Source organism: Pituophis catenifer, unplaced genomic scaffold, assembly GCF_029215685.1.
Source record: "Pituophis catenifer annectens isolate HBS135680 unplaced genomic scaffold, rPitCat1.0.hap2 SCAF_1, whole genome shotgun sequence".
NCBI lineage: Eukaryota > Metazoa > Chordata > Lepidosauria > Squamata > Colubridae > Pituophis > Pituophis catenifer.
Genome location: NW_027256881.1, coordinates 266,541,731 through 266,558,829, shown reverse-complemented (window position 1 = coordinate 266,558,829; position 17,099 = coordinate 266,541,731). Strand labels below are relative to the sequence as shown.

General features: G+C 38.8%; 1 protein-coding gene across 2 annotated transcripts in view; it reads right to left on the bottom strand.

The window, feature by feature from the left end:
• Window positions 1–13,444, bottom strand: part of CTTN (cortactin) — a 36,582-nt gene extending 23,138 nt beyond the window's left edge. The window contains exons 1-6 of one of the 2 annotated variants that reach the window (XM_070935312.1): window positions 13,357–13,444; window positions 13,038–13,251; window positions 8,727–8,810; window positions 8,351–8,424; window positions 4,276–4,405; window positions 815–925 (exon numbers count right to left, since the gene is read on the bottom strand). In XM_070935312.1, the coding sequence (XP_070791413.1) occupies window positions 815–925; window positions 4,276–4,405; window positions 8,351–8,424; window positions 8,727–8,810 (399 nt within the window). In that variant the 5' untranslated portion in view covers window positions 13,038–13,251; window positions 13,357–13,444. The remainder of the gene's footprint in view (window positions 1–814; window positions 926–4,275; window positions 4,406–8,350; window positions 8,425–8,726; window positions 8,811–13,037; window positions 13,252–13,356) is intronic. The other variant, XM_070935321.1, reaches the window with a different exon arrangement.
• Window positions 13,445–17,099: the final 3,655 nt, after the last annotated feature.

The window sequence follows — 17,099 nt, the reverse complement described above, 5'->3', positions numbered from 1 at the left end:
CAATCCATGCCCTGGCACTTATAGGCCCTGTTGCCAACTCCAGTTCCCCAAGCCATTTTAATAGCTACCAATCAGTGTTTCTAATCAATATGTAAGCATTAAAATGATTTATGAAAAAGACTTTCATAAATTCTGTCAGGATATCAGAATCCCTGTTTAAGTATAACACATGTTACAAATTTAAATCTTCTAATACAAGTCCCCACCCCACCCCAAATTTCACTATACTATAGAGGGGATTCTGATCATGGTGGGATGTAGATATAATGGAGAAATAGCAATTGCACTTAGACTTATATACCGCTTCATAGATCTTTACAGCCCTCTCTAAGCGGTTTACAGAGTCAGCATATAGCCCCCAACAATCTGGGTTCTCATTTTACCGACCTCAGAATGATGGAAGGCTGAGTTAACCATGATCCTGGTCAGATTCGATCTGCCAAACTGCTGGCAGCCAGTGATCAGCAGTACTGCACTCTAACCACTGCGGCTCACAAATAAATAAAACAAACAAAATACTTATACATTCTTGGTTCAGCTTGCAATACAACTATCACAAGTCTTTCATATACAATTCAGTATATTTTATAATTGTGCTTTAAGAGGATTAGTTGGTAAATTTCTCGCTGCTCTCTTTCCTTTATTTTGTTCAAACATAAACACTAGGAACTGGAATAAAGTATCAGAATAATTTTTCAGAAAGGGAACTGCTGTAAAAGCTATTCAAGCAAAGCTGGAAAACATGCAACATAAAGAAATATAACAGCCCACAAGGACTCAGTGCACAATGCTAAAAGCACAGAAGGTCTGTTACCTGGTCAACCCTGTCAACTTGTACACCAAACTTGCCACCAAATCCTTTAACTGAATCCACCTGGGAGCAATGCTTAGAAAGCTTGGATTGATATTCATGACCAACAGCTGACTGAAAGGGGAAAAAAAGACAGCCTTTATTAAGTTATTTATAATGACTGGACTTGAACCATCATTCTAAACTAGCCTTAGCCATATATTACTGGTGCACATGAATATGTTGCAGCAGGCTGAAACCTTCCTTTCAATTTCACTCAAATGAAATGTTTCGGGCATCTGGCAGCTGCACACTGAACATAGCTGTTTATAAAGAAACCCTAACAAGCGATACTCTACTCAGATGATCGGGACAGCAGGCAGTCTGCCATCCAGACCACATGCTGGCCATACACAAATTAGGAGTTTTGTTAACTATCTCAGTGCCTACATTTCGGGTTCATTAAGCCCTTCGTACCAGGACTTGATCTAAGCACTTTAAATATTCCTCCTTTTTCCCACAAGGAAAACAGGTATGTAAATGCACATTTGAAATGACTACAAGTAAGACACTGTCAAGGAGCTGCATTTTCTATTATTACTGATCGTAAGTTTTTTTTTGCTACGGATCACATTACTTTCCTACTATGGAAGTTTTACTGCCTTTATAATATGCAGCTGAAAGAAACTGTAGCAAAGCAGCATATTAACATAATAAATAACAGCAATAACTAGTCTCCTTTACCTACAATGCTCTCCAGGTTTTAGAGTCAACATTTAAACTGGCTCAATTAACAAAGCAGTTTGAGCATTTGTTCGTTTAGCAATTTCTAGGCCACACCACACAATAATAATTCAGAGTTAACTTCGCAATAAAAAAAATACCGTATTAAAAAAGGAGCAGACACCTGAAATGTGCAAATCCAAACAACATTCATTCCATCTCCTTTCTTACAGGAGTCTGATCACACACTAATCCAAAGTCAGGTTTTTGTGATTTGTTTAAAGTTGGATAGGGTGGAGGATCTTCAAATCTCCACCTACCAGCTCAGATTAGCTAAAGATGATGGAGGCTGGGAGAAAGGAGTATTTCTTAATTGTCATTAACATCACCAAAGGTGCCAAATTTGCTGGCACATTGTTTTACCAATGAACATCTGGGAAACTGCAAATGCAGCCAGCTGATTATGCCATCTATGAACGCTCATATTTGCAGAAAGCCACACCACACCCACTTCATTTCCTAAAGTCTCTATCAAACTTTTAACAACTTCCTACACATTTGGCCTGCATATTCCTGTTGCTATGGGGCAGAAAAAGAGACAAAGCAAGGCTAACTATATATACTATTTCTTATGATGCAGCAACTTTTGAAACATATGTTCTATGATTTCCCATCTTTATTTTTAAATACAACAAAATATATAAACTATGCAAATGAGTGCCCTTCAGCTATGTCAAAATTATCTCACAGAATTCTCAACCACTATGGCCATTTTTGGAATTACAATCCCAGCATAGCTGGAGAAGGCTGCATTTGACTTAGATACAATGACATTACATTTCACCTGACTGGGATCAATATGCATATCAGATTAAAAACAGGCAGGCATTTTCAAACTTCATGCTAAGAAATACAGCCTATTTCATCAACTCCGTGCATTTTTACTTTGATGCTTCCTCAAATTTCACATTCAGAATTAATTTTGGATTCTTTTTTCTCCAATACCATGATGAAGCAAGAGTAAATGTTCAGTGAGTATTATTTTCCCATCTGTTTCACAATTTTCTTTCTTAAATTAATATTAAGTAGCAGTAGTATAATTATTAAGGAGATAATCAGTGACCATTCAGTGCAGGCCACAAGGTATGGCCAAAGGTATATCCTGCTATGCACAGAATCCAATTTGGAAACATCCAAGTATTAAACTTTTTAAATTTTTTATTTTAAATCTCTTGGGAGGTAGCATGCTTCCAAATGAATTTGGAACATGCCTTTTGCAACTTCTATTATTTAATTTAAATAAAACTTTATTTAAAACATTATACAGAATTCTAAACTTCCAGCAGATATATTTGATCACTATATCCTCCTGGGAAAACTACCCAAGAGCATTGTGTTCCAGTTATTCCATTCACTTGACTTGAATAACTTGAATTGAATGGTGAGTCTGTTTCTGCTTGAATTCATGCAGAATTTTATCTCCAATAATTTTAATAGCATATCATGGGCAATCTCACAAAGTATCTGGCATAGTGTGAGTGATCAGTCATGGCACATGCATGTGTTTATCAGAGAACTAGCTGATAGAAGTAGCTTCTTACAGCTTGGTCTGATTTGGGAGGTTAAAATGGCCTGCTGAGATAGCTGAGTTCACTCATCGCCTTTAGCAAAAACCAAAATGTATTTTACTTTAGTATAATGTATAAATTAAGTCTTAATGTTCTGCATTTTTTTCTCTCTGTGTGTATGTTTCTCTCTTTCAGTCATTTTTTTATTTTTTTATTTATTTTTATATGCCGCCCTTCTCCGGAGACTCAGGCTACCTCCTAACAACTTCCTGGACAAGTCCCTACAGTTTTCTTGGCAAAATTTTCAGAAGTGATTTGTCATAGCCTTCTTCTTCCTAGAGATTAGCATGAGTGACTGGCCCAAAGTCACCCAGTTGCCTTTGTGCTCAAGGCAGGACTAGAACTCATGTCTGTTTCTAGCTTGGTGCCTTAATCCCTTCACCAAACTGGTTCTCATCTTTTTGTTGTTGAATTCTATTATTTATGTCTTGTCCCCAGTCATGTCATAAACTGTTATAGAAAACAGTATAAATTGGCATGAAAAAACAGCAATGGGGCTTTGGGCCAGTCACTCTCTCTGAGCCCAACTCACCTCACAAGATTGTTGTTGTGGGAAAAATAGGAGGAGGAAGGAGTATTGGTATATTCACTCCCTTGGGGTATATATGAAAAAAAATGGTGGGATAAAAATCTATATGAAAAAAGCAAAAATACACAAAATGAATTTCCAAGGCCTTCATTTCTTAAAAACTTGTTTGAGGAGAATGCATTAAATCAAAACAAAAATCATTATAGCATTTACTCAAAAGCTGTGTTTACATTATGACACTAAACTACAATGCGAATTGCCCCATTTTCATTTAAGGCGGATTCACTTCTTACAGTTCAGTGTTTTAATGCAAACAAGATTATAATGGTTTTGTTAAATGAGTCATAGCTTTAAAAGGCAGAGTGAACTCTGTACTGCAAAAGGTTCCCAGGAATCTGCAAAAATAAGCATGAGAAGAAACAAATACGTTCCCCTTCCCAATATTTAATGATAATCTTGAGAGATGGCTAGATTGTCAAGTTAAGTTGGGTCAACTTTCTCCATCAAGATCTGAATGAAAAGAAACCACAGGTAGTAGGTCTCAAAATGTCGGACAATAATTGAATTCAACATATCCAATCCCTAAGAGATTCCTTGAAATTTACTTTGTCCATGCGGTCCTGTTCCACACCAAACTTCCCTCCATAGCCATGGGAAGCTTGGGGTCCTGATTCAAGCTCTTTCTCCTTGAGGGATCGGTGCTCTTGAAATACATTTTCTCGAAGTTGATGAATGCTTTGGAAGGGAAGCAAACAAATAATATCATAAGAATAATCCTAATTCTCATATCCAAAACACACAATTATCTGGTCTCTTATATTTATCCTATATGCTCCCAGAAATCCATGGGGCTCTGAAGAAAGCAAGCACAAATAGTTGCCACCTCACAACCCGAAGGAAAATGTAACTGGGTGTAGCTTTGCCTTATTCCGACATCCCATTGCTGGTTACTATAATTGAACAATCCATAAAGGAAAAGCAATAACGATAATATATCACAGGAAAAGTAATATTTCATAGCTTAATTGAAACTTATATTCTTTAAGTAGATTTGATTTTATTGAGATTTCTCCTATCTCTAATTTTATTGTGTTTCTCTTAGATTTTTTTTCAGTTTTGTTTTTAAACTATAATTCAACCTTTAAATCATCGTGCTTGAACATGAATTTAAATCAGTCATGTGCAAGCAGGATGATTTAAAGGTTGACACATGACACAATTCTAGATATATTAAACTGAAATATGTAAATGAGACCTCTGTTCTACTATTCATACCAAATAAATCTAATAATAAATTACTTTCTTTGCAGACTCATCATTTGTCAATGAGGACACAGATGCTAAGAAAAGGATTTCAAGCCATTGATTTTTAAAAATCCACAAGCATTTTTGTTTTCTTCCAACTCCCAAGAATATGAAATGCAGCTATATTATTCCCAGGAATTTTTCTGAAGTAGAATAGAGATACTATGACAGTTAAAACATTTTAAAGACTGTGTTTCTCATATATTGTTAGAATCAGGTAACTGCTACAATTTTTTTTCCAAAATATGTTTTGAAGTAAGTACAGTGGGAAAACAGGTTTATTAACCTGTCATATTCCTGAACTTTATGGAGAAACAATTATGAATCCTTTCATAATTTTTAGGCTGATATTCAAAAGTGGTTAATTAATTACTTGAAAACACCTTTAACTTTTAGTTACATTGATCTTCAATTCTTCCTCTAGAGAAGTGTTTACTAACCATGACCACTTCCAGATGTGCTGACTCAAACTTCCAGAATTCTCATCAATGGCTCTGCTGATGGCAGCATTTTGGGATTTGAAGTCTGCATACCTGAAAATGGCTAATTTTCTCTATCTAAGAAACTTTAAGATGAGTTAAGATGGACTTAACTTAAGATAAAATGGACTACGGCTCCCAGAATTCCCAGACACACATCTTAAAATTGCTGAGGTTAAGAAACACTGCTCTGGACCACTGCAATTCAGACATTCCTGAGGTAATGTACCAATATTTTGGGGCTGGATTTATTTCCAAAAAAACCCTGCAAGATCACCTGGGGAACAGCTGTGCTGGCATCACTCAGAAGAACCAAAGATTCTATAGCTCCCAAGAAAGTTTTATTTCTGGAGTGGATTATTTTGCACAGCCTTCATGAAAGTGCTTTTTCTCCTTTTTGGAAATATTACTAAATGAAGTTAGGAAAGATGCGGAAATAAAAGGTTTGAGAACACGGAAAGAAGAGTACAAATTGCAAGCCTTCGCTGACGATGTGGTATTTATAATGGAGCAACCGGAAATAACAGGAACCAAACTTTTAGCGAAGATAGAGGAATATGGAAGAGTCTCAGGGCTTAAAATTAACAAACAAAAAACTAAAGCATTAACAAAGAATTTGACAAAGGTACAGGAGACAAAACTAGAAGACAAATTAGGAATACAAATTGTAAAGAGAATAAAGTATCTAGGAATCTGGCTTACTGCTAAAGCAATAACAATTAGAGAAGACAATTATAACAAATTAATGAAACAAATTAGAAAAGATCTGGAAACGTGGAACAAATTACAACTGTCATTTCTAGAGAAAATCGCATCCATAAAAATGAATATACTGCCTAGATTACTCTACCTCTTTCAAGTAACCCCAATCTGGCCAGGAAAGAACTTTTTTAAGGACCTTAATAAAATAATAACAAAATTTATTTGGAATGGGAAAAGGGCCAGAATCAAAATAAAGTGTATGCAAGATACTCGGGAAAAAGGAGGTTTAGGCCTACCGGACTGGGAGTTATATTACAAAGCAGCATCGCTAAACTGGATAAGGAATTGGATAGACCTCAAGAATAAAAGAATGCTATTACTAGAGGGCTTTGAATTACAACGCGGATGGCACGCCTTTTTGTGGGAGGGAAAGGACAAGCACCATGGATATTTCCAGCAACATATTATCAGAGAATCATTGTACAAAACATGGCAAGAGATTAGAAAACACTATACCAAGATTCCACGATGGTTATCGACAATGGAAGCACTAATATATCCCAATGCCATGGATATAGAGAAAATGAGGAGTTATAAAGAACTACTGAACAGTGAAGGAGAATTACAAACAAGACAAGAATTACAAAATCAGGGTATAGACATTGATTGGTGGCCATACATGCAAATAGAATCAAGATACAAAACTGATCGGGCACAATTCGGATTCCAAAATGAACCAAATGAACTGGATAAAATATTACAAAGTACAGATGAGAAAATGATTACCAAAATTTATAAGTACCTACTAAAATACAAATTAGAAGAAGAGGTTGTCAAAGAGAATATGATAACATGGGCCAAAAATATAGGCTATACTATTGAATTGGATAAGTGGGAAAATTTGTGGAAGATAAATTATAAGATGACATTGTCTATACCCTATAAGGAAAACCTTTACAAAATGTTCTACCGATGGCACCTTCCACTGGCGCGCCTAGCCAAGATGTTTCCAAATACGTCTCCAATGTGCTGGAAATGTAAATCACAGAAAGGGACATATTATCATCTCTGGTGGTCATGCCGAAGGGCAAAACAATACTGGCAACAAATTAAAATAATGATTGAAGAAATCACGAAACAAAAACTGGAAATGAGGCCGGAAATCTTTTTATTGGGAATAATCACAGCACAATATACCAAAGAAATAAAATATCTGATCATCCATATCCTCACAGCAGCACGTATACTCTTTGCCCAACATTGGAAATCTGAACAGTTACCCACAGAAGACAAAATAATAGCCAAAATTACAGAATGTGCAGAATTGGATAATCTCACAAAAGAAATACAAGAGAAAGACGATACTGATTACTATTTAGTATGGCAAAGATGGTACAGCTGGCTGGAGGCAAAAATAGGAATATAAAGATAATTTTCGACTATTCAATAGAAATGCATAGAAGTAAACAAGGAGTCAATTATATATATACATATATAACCATGTAAACATGTGAATGTAGATATAGATACAAATAGAAATATGAAAATAACCCACCGTTGTAGTAACTTCTAAGAGTCAGTCATTGGACTGAATTGATGTTTGTCCGTTTTGTATGTTGTTTTAATGTATTTATGTTGGTTTGTTTTTTTTATTAATAAAAAAAATTTTTTTTAAAAAAAATGCTTTTTCTCTCACCCAAGAAGAGCTCACAACTCAGTAATAATTGTAACAATGACAGTATAAATAGGATAATTATAATAACAGTTGAGCAAGATCTATGGCAAATATAGGCACAGGCTGTCCTAATGTTCATGTAATTGAGTTCAGTCATTAACCATCTGTCATGAATAGATTTCAGGACATGTATTTCTTCCGTAGATAAAGCAAGTTTTCCGTCAGGACTTATTCCAAAGCTAAGTCATGACAGTACTGACTTTTCCTGTACTTACTGCTAATTCTATACTCAACAATTCTTGGCCATCATCAAGCCCAAATTCAGAGGTCTAAGCTCTAGAGCACTACTGCTCTAGAACAGTACTCCCTAACCAGATCTTTGAAATGCACTGGGGCTGCCACTCCACAAACTCATAGCTGTCCTTGCCCACCAATTGTTCTAGAAATTATACCTAAAACTACCACTGGAAATCAGCAAAATATCACAGAATATATATATATATTTTAAAATCATTTTACTTGATATGTTCCTGGTGACCAGATCCTTGGACAGTTTTAGCACCCCAGCGCTGTTCTTTTTCACTTACATCATTCTGTAAAGTACATTGAAAAAGAGGTTTTATTACAACAGTTGAACCCAGGTTTTAAGCAAGCTCTATCATTCTATTTCCCTGCCACTACTGAATTTGGTCAGTACATTAGACCAAGGACTTCATGTTGTGAATACACCCATATTTAAGGAAACCTAAAGCAGAATTCCCACATCCTTAGACACACAGAGAGATCCTCCCAACAGTTCTTAAATTCTGAGTTAATAAGCTCATTCGATTTTCCCACTTTCAATTGTAAAAGTGGATTTTTAAAGATAATTCTTAAATTTAGTTCAAAATTGTACCACAAAGTCAGGATCTGTCTCCCAATCATCAGCACCATCATCCTGGCTCAGACTGATGCTGTGGCCTGCCGATGCTTTCCACATCTGTAATATCAGAACATGCATGAACAATATTAAAAAAAGGTCCAAGGTTTGTTTTTTTAAAATCACCCATTTACCACCATACAAAATGGCTTTCCGTTCCACAGAATCACAATGTATTTCAGTGATTAGATGCAGCCAATAATGTTAGCTCTGATAGATTTAACTGATGCCAAAAATTATTGCAAGAAAATTCTCAGACTAATTTTGGAAGGACGAAATAGTTTCCTCTAGCTATTATTTAACTTCTAAGCATAATTCCTGCCAGCACTTCAAGGAACATCAATATTTGTGGAATTCCCTCATTTTTTAAAAAGCATATTGTGAATATAAAAAGTTATTTATCTGAAGAAACACTTTATAGGCCTTCTTGTTTAGCTAATTCACTTCTGAATATTTACTGCTGGACAACTTTTCATTGCTACCATTACAGGTCTTAAAAAAAGTGATTAGGTCAGATATTCTGCATATTTTATACTAACAAACTTCCACTACAACAGAAGCACTACAACAGAAGCTATCATGCTATTAAGCAAAGCTTTAAAAAGGACACTATTACAATGTTTCTACTCAAAGATAACTGAAGATGCACCAAAATCCCATAAAGTTGATTTATGACACTAAAATATTATCTCACAAATATAATCAACCAAAATAAGGTTGTGGCCTTTCCTGTATTTACCCAAGAGAAAATCCCAGTGAATTCTCTGCAGTTTATTTCAACAACAAAAAAAATGTAGGATTGTTACAGCAAATTAAAATGTAACCTTCAGAGATCCAACCCAAAATCAGAGGTGCTGAACTGTAGCAAGTATTTTCAGCTTCTGTTCCATTCTAGGCTTCAGTTTCATACTGAAGAAAGGCTGAAGGTTTTACTCCAACAATAGCTCTTCCAATGTTCCACACCAGATGTGGTTAGCAGTGCAAACGCTTATATTTCCTTTACTGTACCCTTTGTTTTTCCAGTTAATTTCTTTCCAACTACTGTACAGTAGGCTGGGCAGAGCTTATCCATGTTATACAAGTCACCAGTGACATAGCAATTTGGGGAAGGTGGGGGGGGGCGCAGAATGGAAAGCTCAGACAACTCAAGAGCTGCTGCTACTATTACTCTGACTAATACTAGACCAACAATCAAGTAGTAAATATCCCAATCAAGGAACTATCAACTTAGACAATCAAACAGTAAACAACAGCCTAATCAAGGAACTACCAAGAGGAACACAGCACTGACAGGGCAGATCACTGAACCAAGCGCAGAAATCACCGAGAACTCCACAAACAAAGGATAATAGCACTGTGATTTGTAGTTATATTTGGGGAAAGAGATAAATAGCATAGGCAAATTAATTCAAGTTATCTAGCAGTTATAATTCCTAACTGATCTGTAATATAAGAAAAGTCACTGTATTTCTCCAGGAATCCCCATTTTTAAGGAAAGGATTCCAAGAGAAATTTAATCTTTCTCAGTAAACTCATTTTCATAATGGACAGTGTGACATGTTACTGCAGGTATTACAGGAAATCTCTCCTGTATCATTCCGAGTTAATCATTTGAGTCTGAGGTATGCACTGATTGTATGGATAAGCTGCAACTGGTTCTGTGCTTTTAAAGCAGCCTGGCATGCAAACTGAAGCAGATAAAACTAAATATACTGACCTAAATTACTTAGGAAAATTTCCCCAAATCTAGGCAGTGTGAACATTTCAGAAGTAAAGCAGTCTTAATTCACTACAATTAACCCAAATGTGTGCCTAATTTAATTCAGGGAGGGTAACGGTTAACAGTGTGGAACTGAAATCAGGGATTCTATGTTCAACCACAGAAGCTCAGTGGGTAATATTAGACCAGCTACTACTCTCTTTTAAACCAACCCACTTCAGAGGGATCATGAAAGGGAAGAATGGGAGGACAGGAGTCAGCTCCTAAACGAAAATTCAGATACAAATTGAACAAAAAATTGAGTTGTCCAAGCTCAAAACCTTTGCTGTCCCCTCATTCTCTCTTACAAACACCTTCTCTCAGTACCTTCCCTTTTCAGTGTGGCCAGTGTTTCCAACAATCCAAACTGTCCAAAACTGTCAAGTGCAAATAACTAGGCACATTTGTTAAATTCAAAGCACAGAAGAGTTTATTATTGCTACCTACACAGAAGAATCTAGCCAACCAACAGTCAGTTAAATTGATGCTAGATGAGGGTCAATAGAGGCTGGACTTGGGTCTCTTGTTGGCAACAACACAAAGACTCCAAACCGATGACACATTTAATAAAAAGAAGGACTGGCGGCGACATGATAGGAATGTTTCAATATCGAAGAGACTGCCATAAAGCCCCTCTCCAAAGCCCAAATTTCTCCAAAGGAGAAATTTCCTGACAGAACAATTAATCAGTGGAATTACTTGCCTTCAGAAATTGTGGGTGCTCCAACACTGGAGGTTTTTAAAAAGAGATTGGACAATCATTTGTCTGAAATGGTATAGGCCGGTTTCCTGCTTGCACAGGGTGTTGGATTAGAAGACTTCCAAGGTCCCTTCCAAGTCTGTTATTCTGTTTTTCTATTAACCCAGGGCCTTCTAGCTCAGCCTGCTTTTCTCCTACAAAAACGTACATTTCACAATCTCATTTCTGATCACAGTTTTGAAATGTAGTTTGCCTTTTATACAGTAATTGTTTAGCAAGAATGTGACATCGTCTTCAAAACTGAAAAACAGAGGAGCACCAGGGCAAGTACAAGGAATGTACATTGCTGCAGGACTTTTGTAAATTCAGTTTGGTCATGAGTCAGTGTGGAGAAAGCAAATGGCAAATCAAGAAAACATACATGAAGGTCACAACCCTCAATAGTCTCTAGATACAATTCCTGCTAGAAGAATAGAAAGGAATGATGGGAGGAAAGAACTGTTAAAAGCAGCTAAGAATACTAGGCAGTGTATCTTAAATGAAACAGAAATTTGAGTTCAATTTTTGCAGATACATACTTTGCACTAAAAACCCTAAAAGACCAAGATTACTTTGATCTTGAAAAGAGATTAATGTACACTTTGCACTAAAATCCTAAGAAACCAAGATTAATATTATTTTGATCTTGAAAATAAACCAATGTATAAATAATTAAATTAACATGGCATAGATATTTAAAGGCTGGCTAATGTACTGCTATACTGTTCTCAGACCGGATGAATCAAATATCTCCTTGCCAGTAGCCCATGAGTAAGATTTTGTATGACTTACTGAATCACAAGCAATGAATATTCCATCCCAAAAAATTCCATTCCAATCCCATTCCAAAAATCAGTTCTGGTACCAAATCTACTTCTGCATTTATGTCCACAGAAGCAACAAAACATCCACAGCTATCAGTGTGGATTTGACATATGCAAATCTCCATACTAATCAACAGTGATCACATTTAATTGATCGGCTGGCCTCCATGGTTTACCAGCACATTTCTTGCAATTTTTTTTTTTGTGTGTGTGTATGAATACATACAGAGAGACCTTACTTAAAATCACAAAGGAGCATCTTGGCTCCCAGTAAAATCCTCTCCTAATTTTCTAAAATGGCACAACAGATAAATAATACCTTGAAAACACGTGTCCTTTCAGGACCTTTTAAGTTGTCCTAATAAAATAATTGCCCCTACTTAGAACTTGGATCCTTTTTAAAACCGGTTTTACTTTCCAGAGGGGGAAAAAAGAGTTTCCACTTCAACAATTTCCAGCTTTTAAAAGGGTGTCCTGTATAACTGTGCTTCCAAAGGGATTTTTTTTTTTTAGGAAGGAAGCCAACCCATTCCCCTACCCGCAGATCCAGCCAGGGAAGCATTAGTCACGCGCCTGCAGACCCGGACCCGCTTCTCCTGCCATACCCCCCCTACCATCTCCCGCTGATCAAAGACGGCGAAAGGGGAACCGTTCCCGTCCTCTCCTCCTTTCTGCATTCAAGAAGCAAAGGAAGGAGGTGGCGAGGAGCGAGCCAGGAATCGGCCGGATCGCATCCTCCCGACCGGGCAAGGGGCTGGAGGTGGGGGGGGGAGAGAAGAAGGGTTCGACTCCCCCTTTTATTTTAATTTTTTTGGATCATCGGCCTCGCCGCCGGAGAACAAAGAGCCCTCGAAGCAAAGAAAGCCAGGCAGCCGCCAGGATGCCAATTGGTGCCCCCCCCCCGCCGCCCCATCAGCTTTGCCCATGGGGAGTCCGCAGAAGACAAAAATCGCAGGGGCGGCCACCTTGGGCTCTGCATCAGCGCCGCCTCTGCCCAGATTCTGATCGCGGAGTCGCAACCGAGATCCACGCCAGGATTACTTCGCCAGGCCGGCCTGATTTCTTTCCCCTGGCCGGGTTTTTTTTTCTTTTCTTCTCTTCCTTTCCCTTTTATTCTTTTCTTTCAAAGAGCACCAATCTCGGCCGCGCCATCCATCCCGCCGGGCGAAGAGAAAGCCGCTATAAGAAAGAGCCGGCCGGTCCACATTGCCCTCTTTTCCTCTCCCCCACCCCCAGGAGGGAACCGAGGAGCCCCCGACAAGGACCCGGGTTCCTGTCACTTACTTTGCGGCCAGCCCACTTCCCCACTACCCAGGCGCCTTCCTTGCCGACGCTCCTCGTCTCAGCCTGCTGGCCCTTCCGAGCTCTGCCGAGCACTGCAATTTCCGCCTCTCCCAAGATCCCGTTTCCTGTTTTTCAGCATGGCGCGTCATCAGGTGGGAGATGGCCGCAGCCACCCGTCGGGGCTCGGCTTCTTCAGGGTGGGCTTGCGGGAGGCGAAAAGACCTCCGCATCCCTCCGTGTCCTTTTAAAAAAAAAAATGAAAGGATGCCGGGGTTCTTCGGCGCGCCTTGCTTTCCCTGCCTGCAACGCTGGCTGAACGGAACGTCTGGTTCGCCCTCCCGCAATTTAAACAAGCCTTTGCCTGGAAAGAAGCAGCGCGCCTGCGCCCCCCGAATTAATAATTATAAACGGCACGCGGGGTGGGGAGGGGGGTCGATTGGCTTCGACTTCCGACGATCCTTGCGACTCTTCCACCGGCTGGTCTCCTTCAAAGGGCACCTTCCACACACACACACACACACACACCCTAAGGCGCACCTCCGGCCGGATAGTTTGAGAGCCCATCTGGGCAACCTCGTGCAGGACCTTTGCGAATGACCAACACTGTTGCCCGGACGCCCAAAAGTTTTGTAGTCCCAACTCTTTAAAAGTAGCTTCCCCGCCCCGCAAACCTAGAAGGGCCAAAAAAATTGTTCCTTCAACTGATCTCCCAACTTTCAACACGGGGTTGGCTTGGCGGAGCACGCGCGCTGCCCTAACCCGGGCGGGGATTGCGCGCGTGTGTCCTTAGGGAGGCATGCAAAGCATGAGCTGAGGAGGGGGCTGGACTGGAGGGAAGAGAAGCGGGGTCCTCCCCGCCAGTAGTGGCTTCTTGCCGGCGCGTTTCTGTCTATCCGCAGGCGCAGAGGCTCGGGAAGCTCCGTCTTGAGGAAGAAGTTCAGCAGGATCAGGCCGAAGCGGGAGAGCCACTACTTTGGCCGGTGCCTTTGCTAGCGAATCTCCCGCTTTTCGCGCCAAGTTTCTGGAAGAGCCGGAGCGCCGTGATGGATTATGCCGAGCATGCGCAGAAATGTTTCTGATTTTGGAGAGGGGGTGGGCGTCGTCTTTTTAGATAAATATAACTTTAATTTAAAAGTAACCCGCATTCATCTCACATTTAAAAAAAGAAAAACGGTGTTTGAAATTGTGCCTTGACAATGATTTTTTTTTTTAATATTAGAAAATTAATTAAGGGGCGCCGTGCTCCCCAATTGGAAGTCGCTGATATTAAAGAAAACCATGAATAAAATGGTTAGACTTGCCAAATGTTAATTTAATTAGCCTTAATTTACAGCATTAAGCAATTAGAACTCAAAAAACATGATTTCAGCAAAAAAAAAAATACGCCAAAAATTCTAAAAAAGTAATCTGATTTATCATTTTTATAAATCATTCAAGGCAGTGCATATCCCTAAAACTCATTCTTTCTCTTATTTTACCCACAACCCCATACGTTGAGGTGGGCTGAGGAAGAGTGATATATAATATAATGTATTGTATATATTAATCACATTTATATAGCTGCCTATCAAGTGTGACTCTGGGCTGCTCAAAACAACTAAAAATATAAAAATATAAACACAACATACAACTATACTTAAACCACCGTTAAAAATTAAATAAAACATAAAACATATACTAAATTACAAATTTAAATATTCCTAAATATATAGATAGTCCTCGACTTACATCCATTCATTTAACAAAGGTTCAAAGTTACAACAGCCTCAGAAAAAGTGACTTACAACCTGTACTCACTCTTAGAAGTGTTGCACCACCCTCATGGTTAAAAGTAAAGGTTTCTCCTGTCCTGTCGTGTCTGTAGGGTCAGTGCTCATCTCTGTTTCTTAGCCTAGTGTGCCAGTGTTGTCTGAAGACATTTCCCTGGTCATGTGGCCAGCATGACTATATGCTGAGGTGCATGGAATGCTGTTACTTTCCCACAGAAGCGGTACCTATTTATCTAATTGCATGTACATGCTTTCAAATTGCTAAGTGGGCAGGAGCTGGGCAAGTAATGGGAGCTCATCCCATCGTGCAGCACTCGGGTCTCGAACTGTCAGCTTTTCGCTGACAAGCTCGTCATCTTTAAGCCTCTCATGGTTGTGTGACATTTACAACTGGTTGCAGCAATGATGGTGATGTGCAACCTTTTTTACTAATCCGCATAGTGACCACCTGAAATACAGTCACATAATTAGGTCCAACTTGACCTCAACAACTTATGCAGAAATTCTAGCCCCCATTGTGGTTGTAAGTAAAGTTCTACTTGTAAAGCACATACTACAAAGCAATACTGATGAGAAAAATCAGAATATAAAAATCCTAGAATATAAAACTTTTTTCTAACAATGCAAATTCCATAATCCTTTATGAATATTTACACAATTATTCTAAGTGCTAACAATCGCACATATCTTTATAAAGCCTTACAATTGTTATTTACTCAGACTTTCAGGAAGAGGCAGTATACAAATTCTAGAAAAGTGCTTCTTCGTATTTCAGCTGTAGCCAATGGTTTCTATCCATACTATCTGGGGAATTCTGGGAGTTGAAATTAGAGTAACAGAATAACAGAGTTGGAAGGGACCTTGGAGATCTTCTAGTCAAGCAGGTCTTCTAGCTCAAGCAGGAAACCCTGTTTCCTGGAAACCATTTCAGATAAAGGGTTGTCCAATCTCTTCTTAAAAACCTCCAGTGTTAGAGCACCCACAACTTCTGGAGGAAAATCATTCCACTGTCAGGAAATTTATGACAGAACAATTAATCACTGGAACAACTTGTCTTCAGAAGTCCCATCCATTTTAAAATTGCTGAAGTTGAGAAACTGCTGTAGCATCCCTCCCCCCTTTCTTCCTTCTTCCATCATCCACAGTTCTTTTGGGCATCACTGACAGAGGTATCTCCAAGCCCATGGCTGAGATGAGAGATCAGTCTCTGCCTTTCATTCTTACCAAGTTGTGTAAAGCAATTAATCCTCATAAGGTATTATTCACTAGGAGTCAATAATACTGACTCAAAGCCACAAATATACATGTATAACATGGAAATTGGGATAGCTGAAGGATGAACTTGTGAGGCACGCAAATCAAACAATGGTCAGATAAGAGGTGGTTGCTTCCACAGAAGAATAGAAACATGACAAACTAGAGACCTTTCCTAGTTTCTTAGACTTTAAAAGTGAGTGGAGAGATCTGTACTTTCAGACTTCAGACTATATTCTGTTAATTTTACAATAAAATAGAGCTAGTACTTCTGGGTGTGCTTGTCTGGATGACCTCAAAAGGTTGACAATGAGAAGAGTTATTTTTGGTCTACCTCACACCTTTAGATTGTTTCTTGCTCCCACCAATATACTACAGGAGCATAAACATAGTGCTTGGTCCATATGATTCAGAAGCTGCCTATGATCTGAGACTAACTGAACTGTTGCCACTTGCTAGAAACACAAGGTGATTGGAAAATGCCCACCACCTAAGAGGGTGGTCTGGCATGACACAAACACTCTTTGAAAGGTCTGTGATGTTGCATATGGGGGTTCCCACCCTCAGATGATGAGCCATGGTATGTTCCTCATGATGAGCATTCAGCTTCTAGGAGCATATGACATCATGGTCAGGCATGAAATTTCCAACTACTTTTCTACTTGTGTCGATACTCACAGTTGCCGTCAATTTTTTAAAAGTTTTTTATTTTTATTTTTT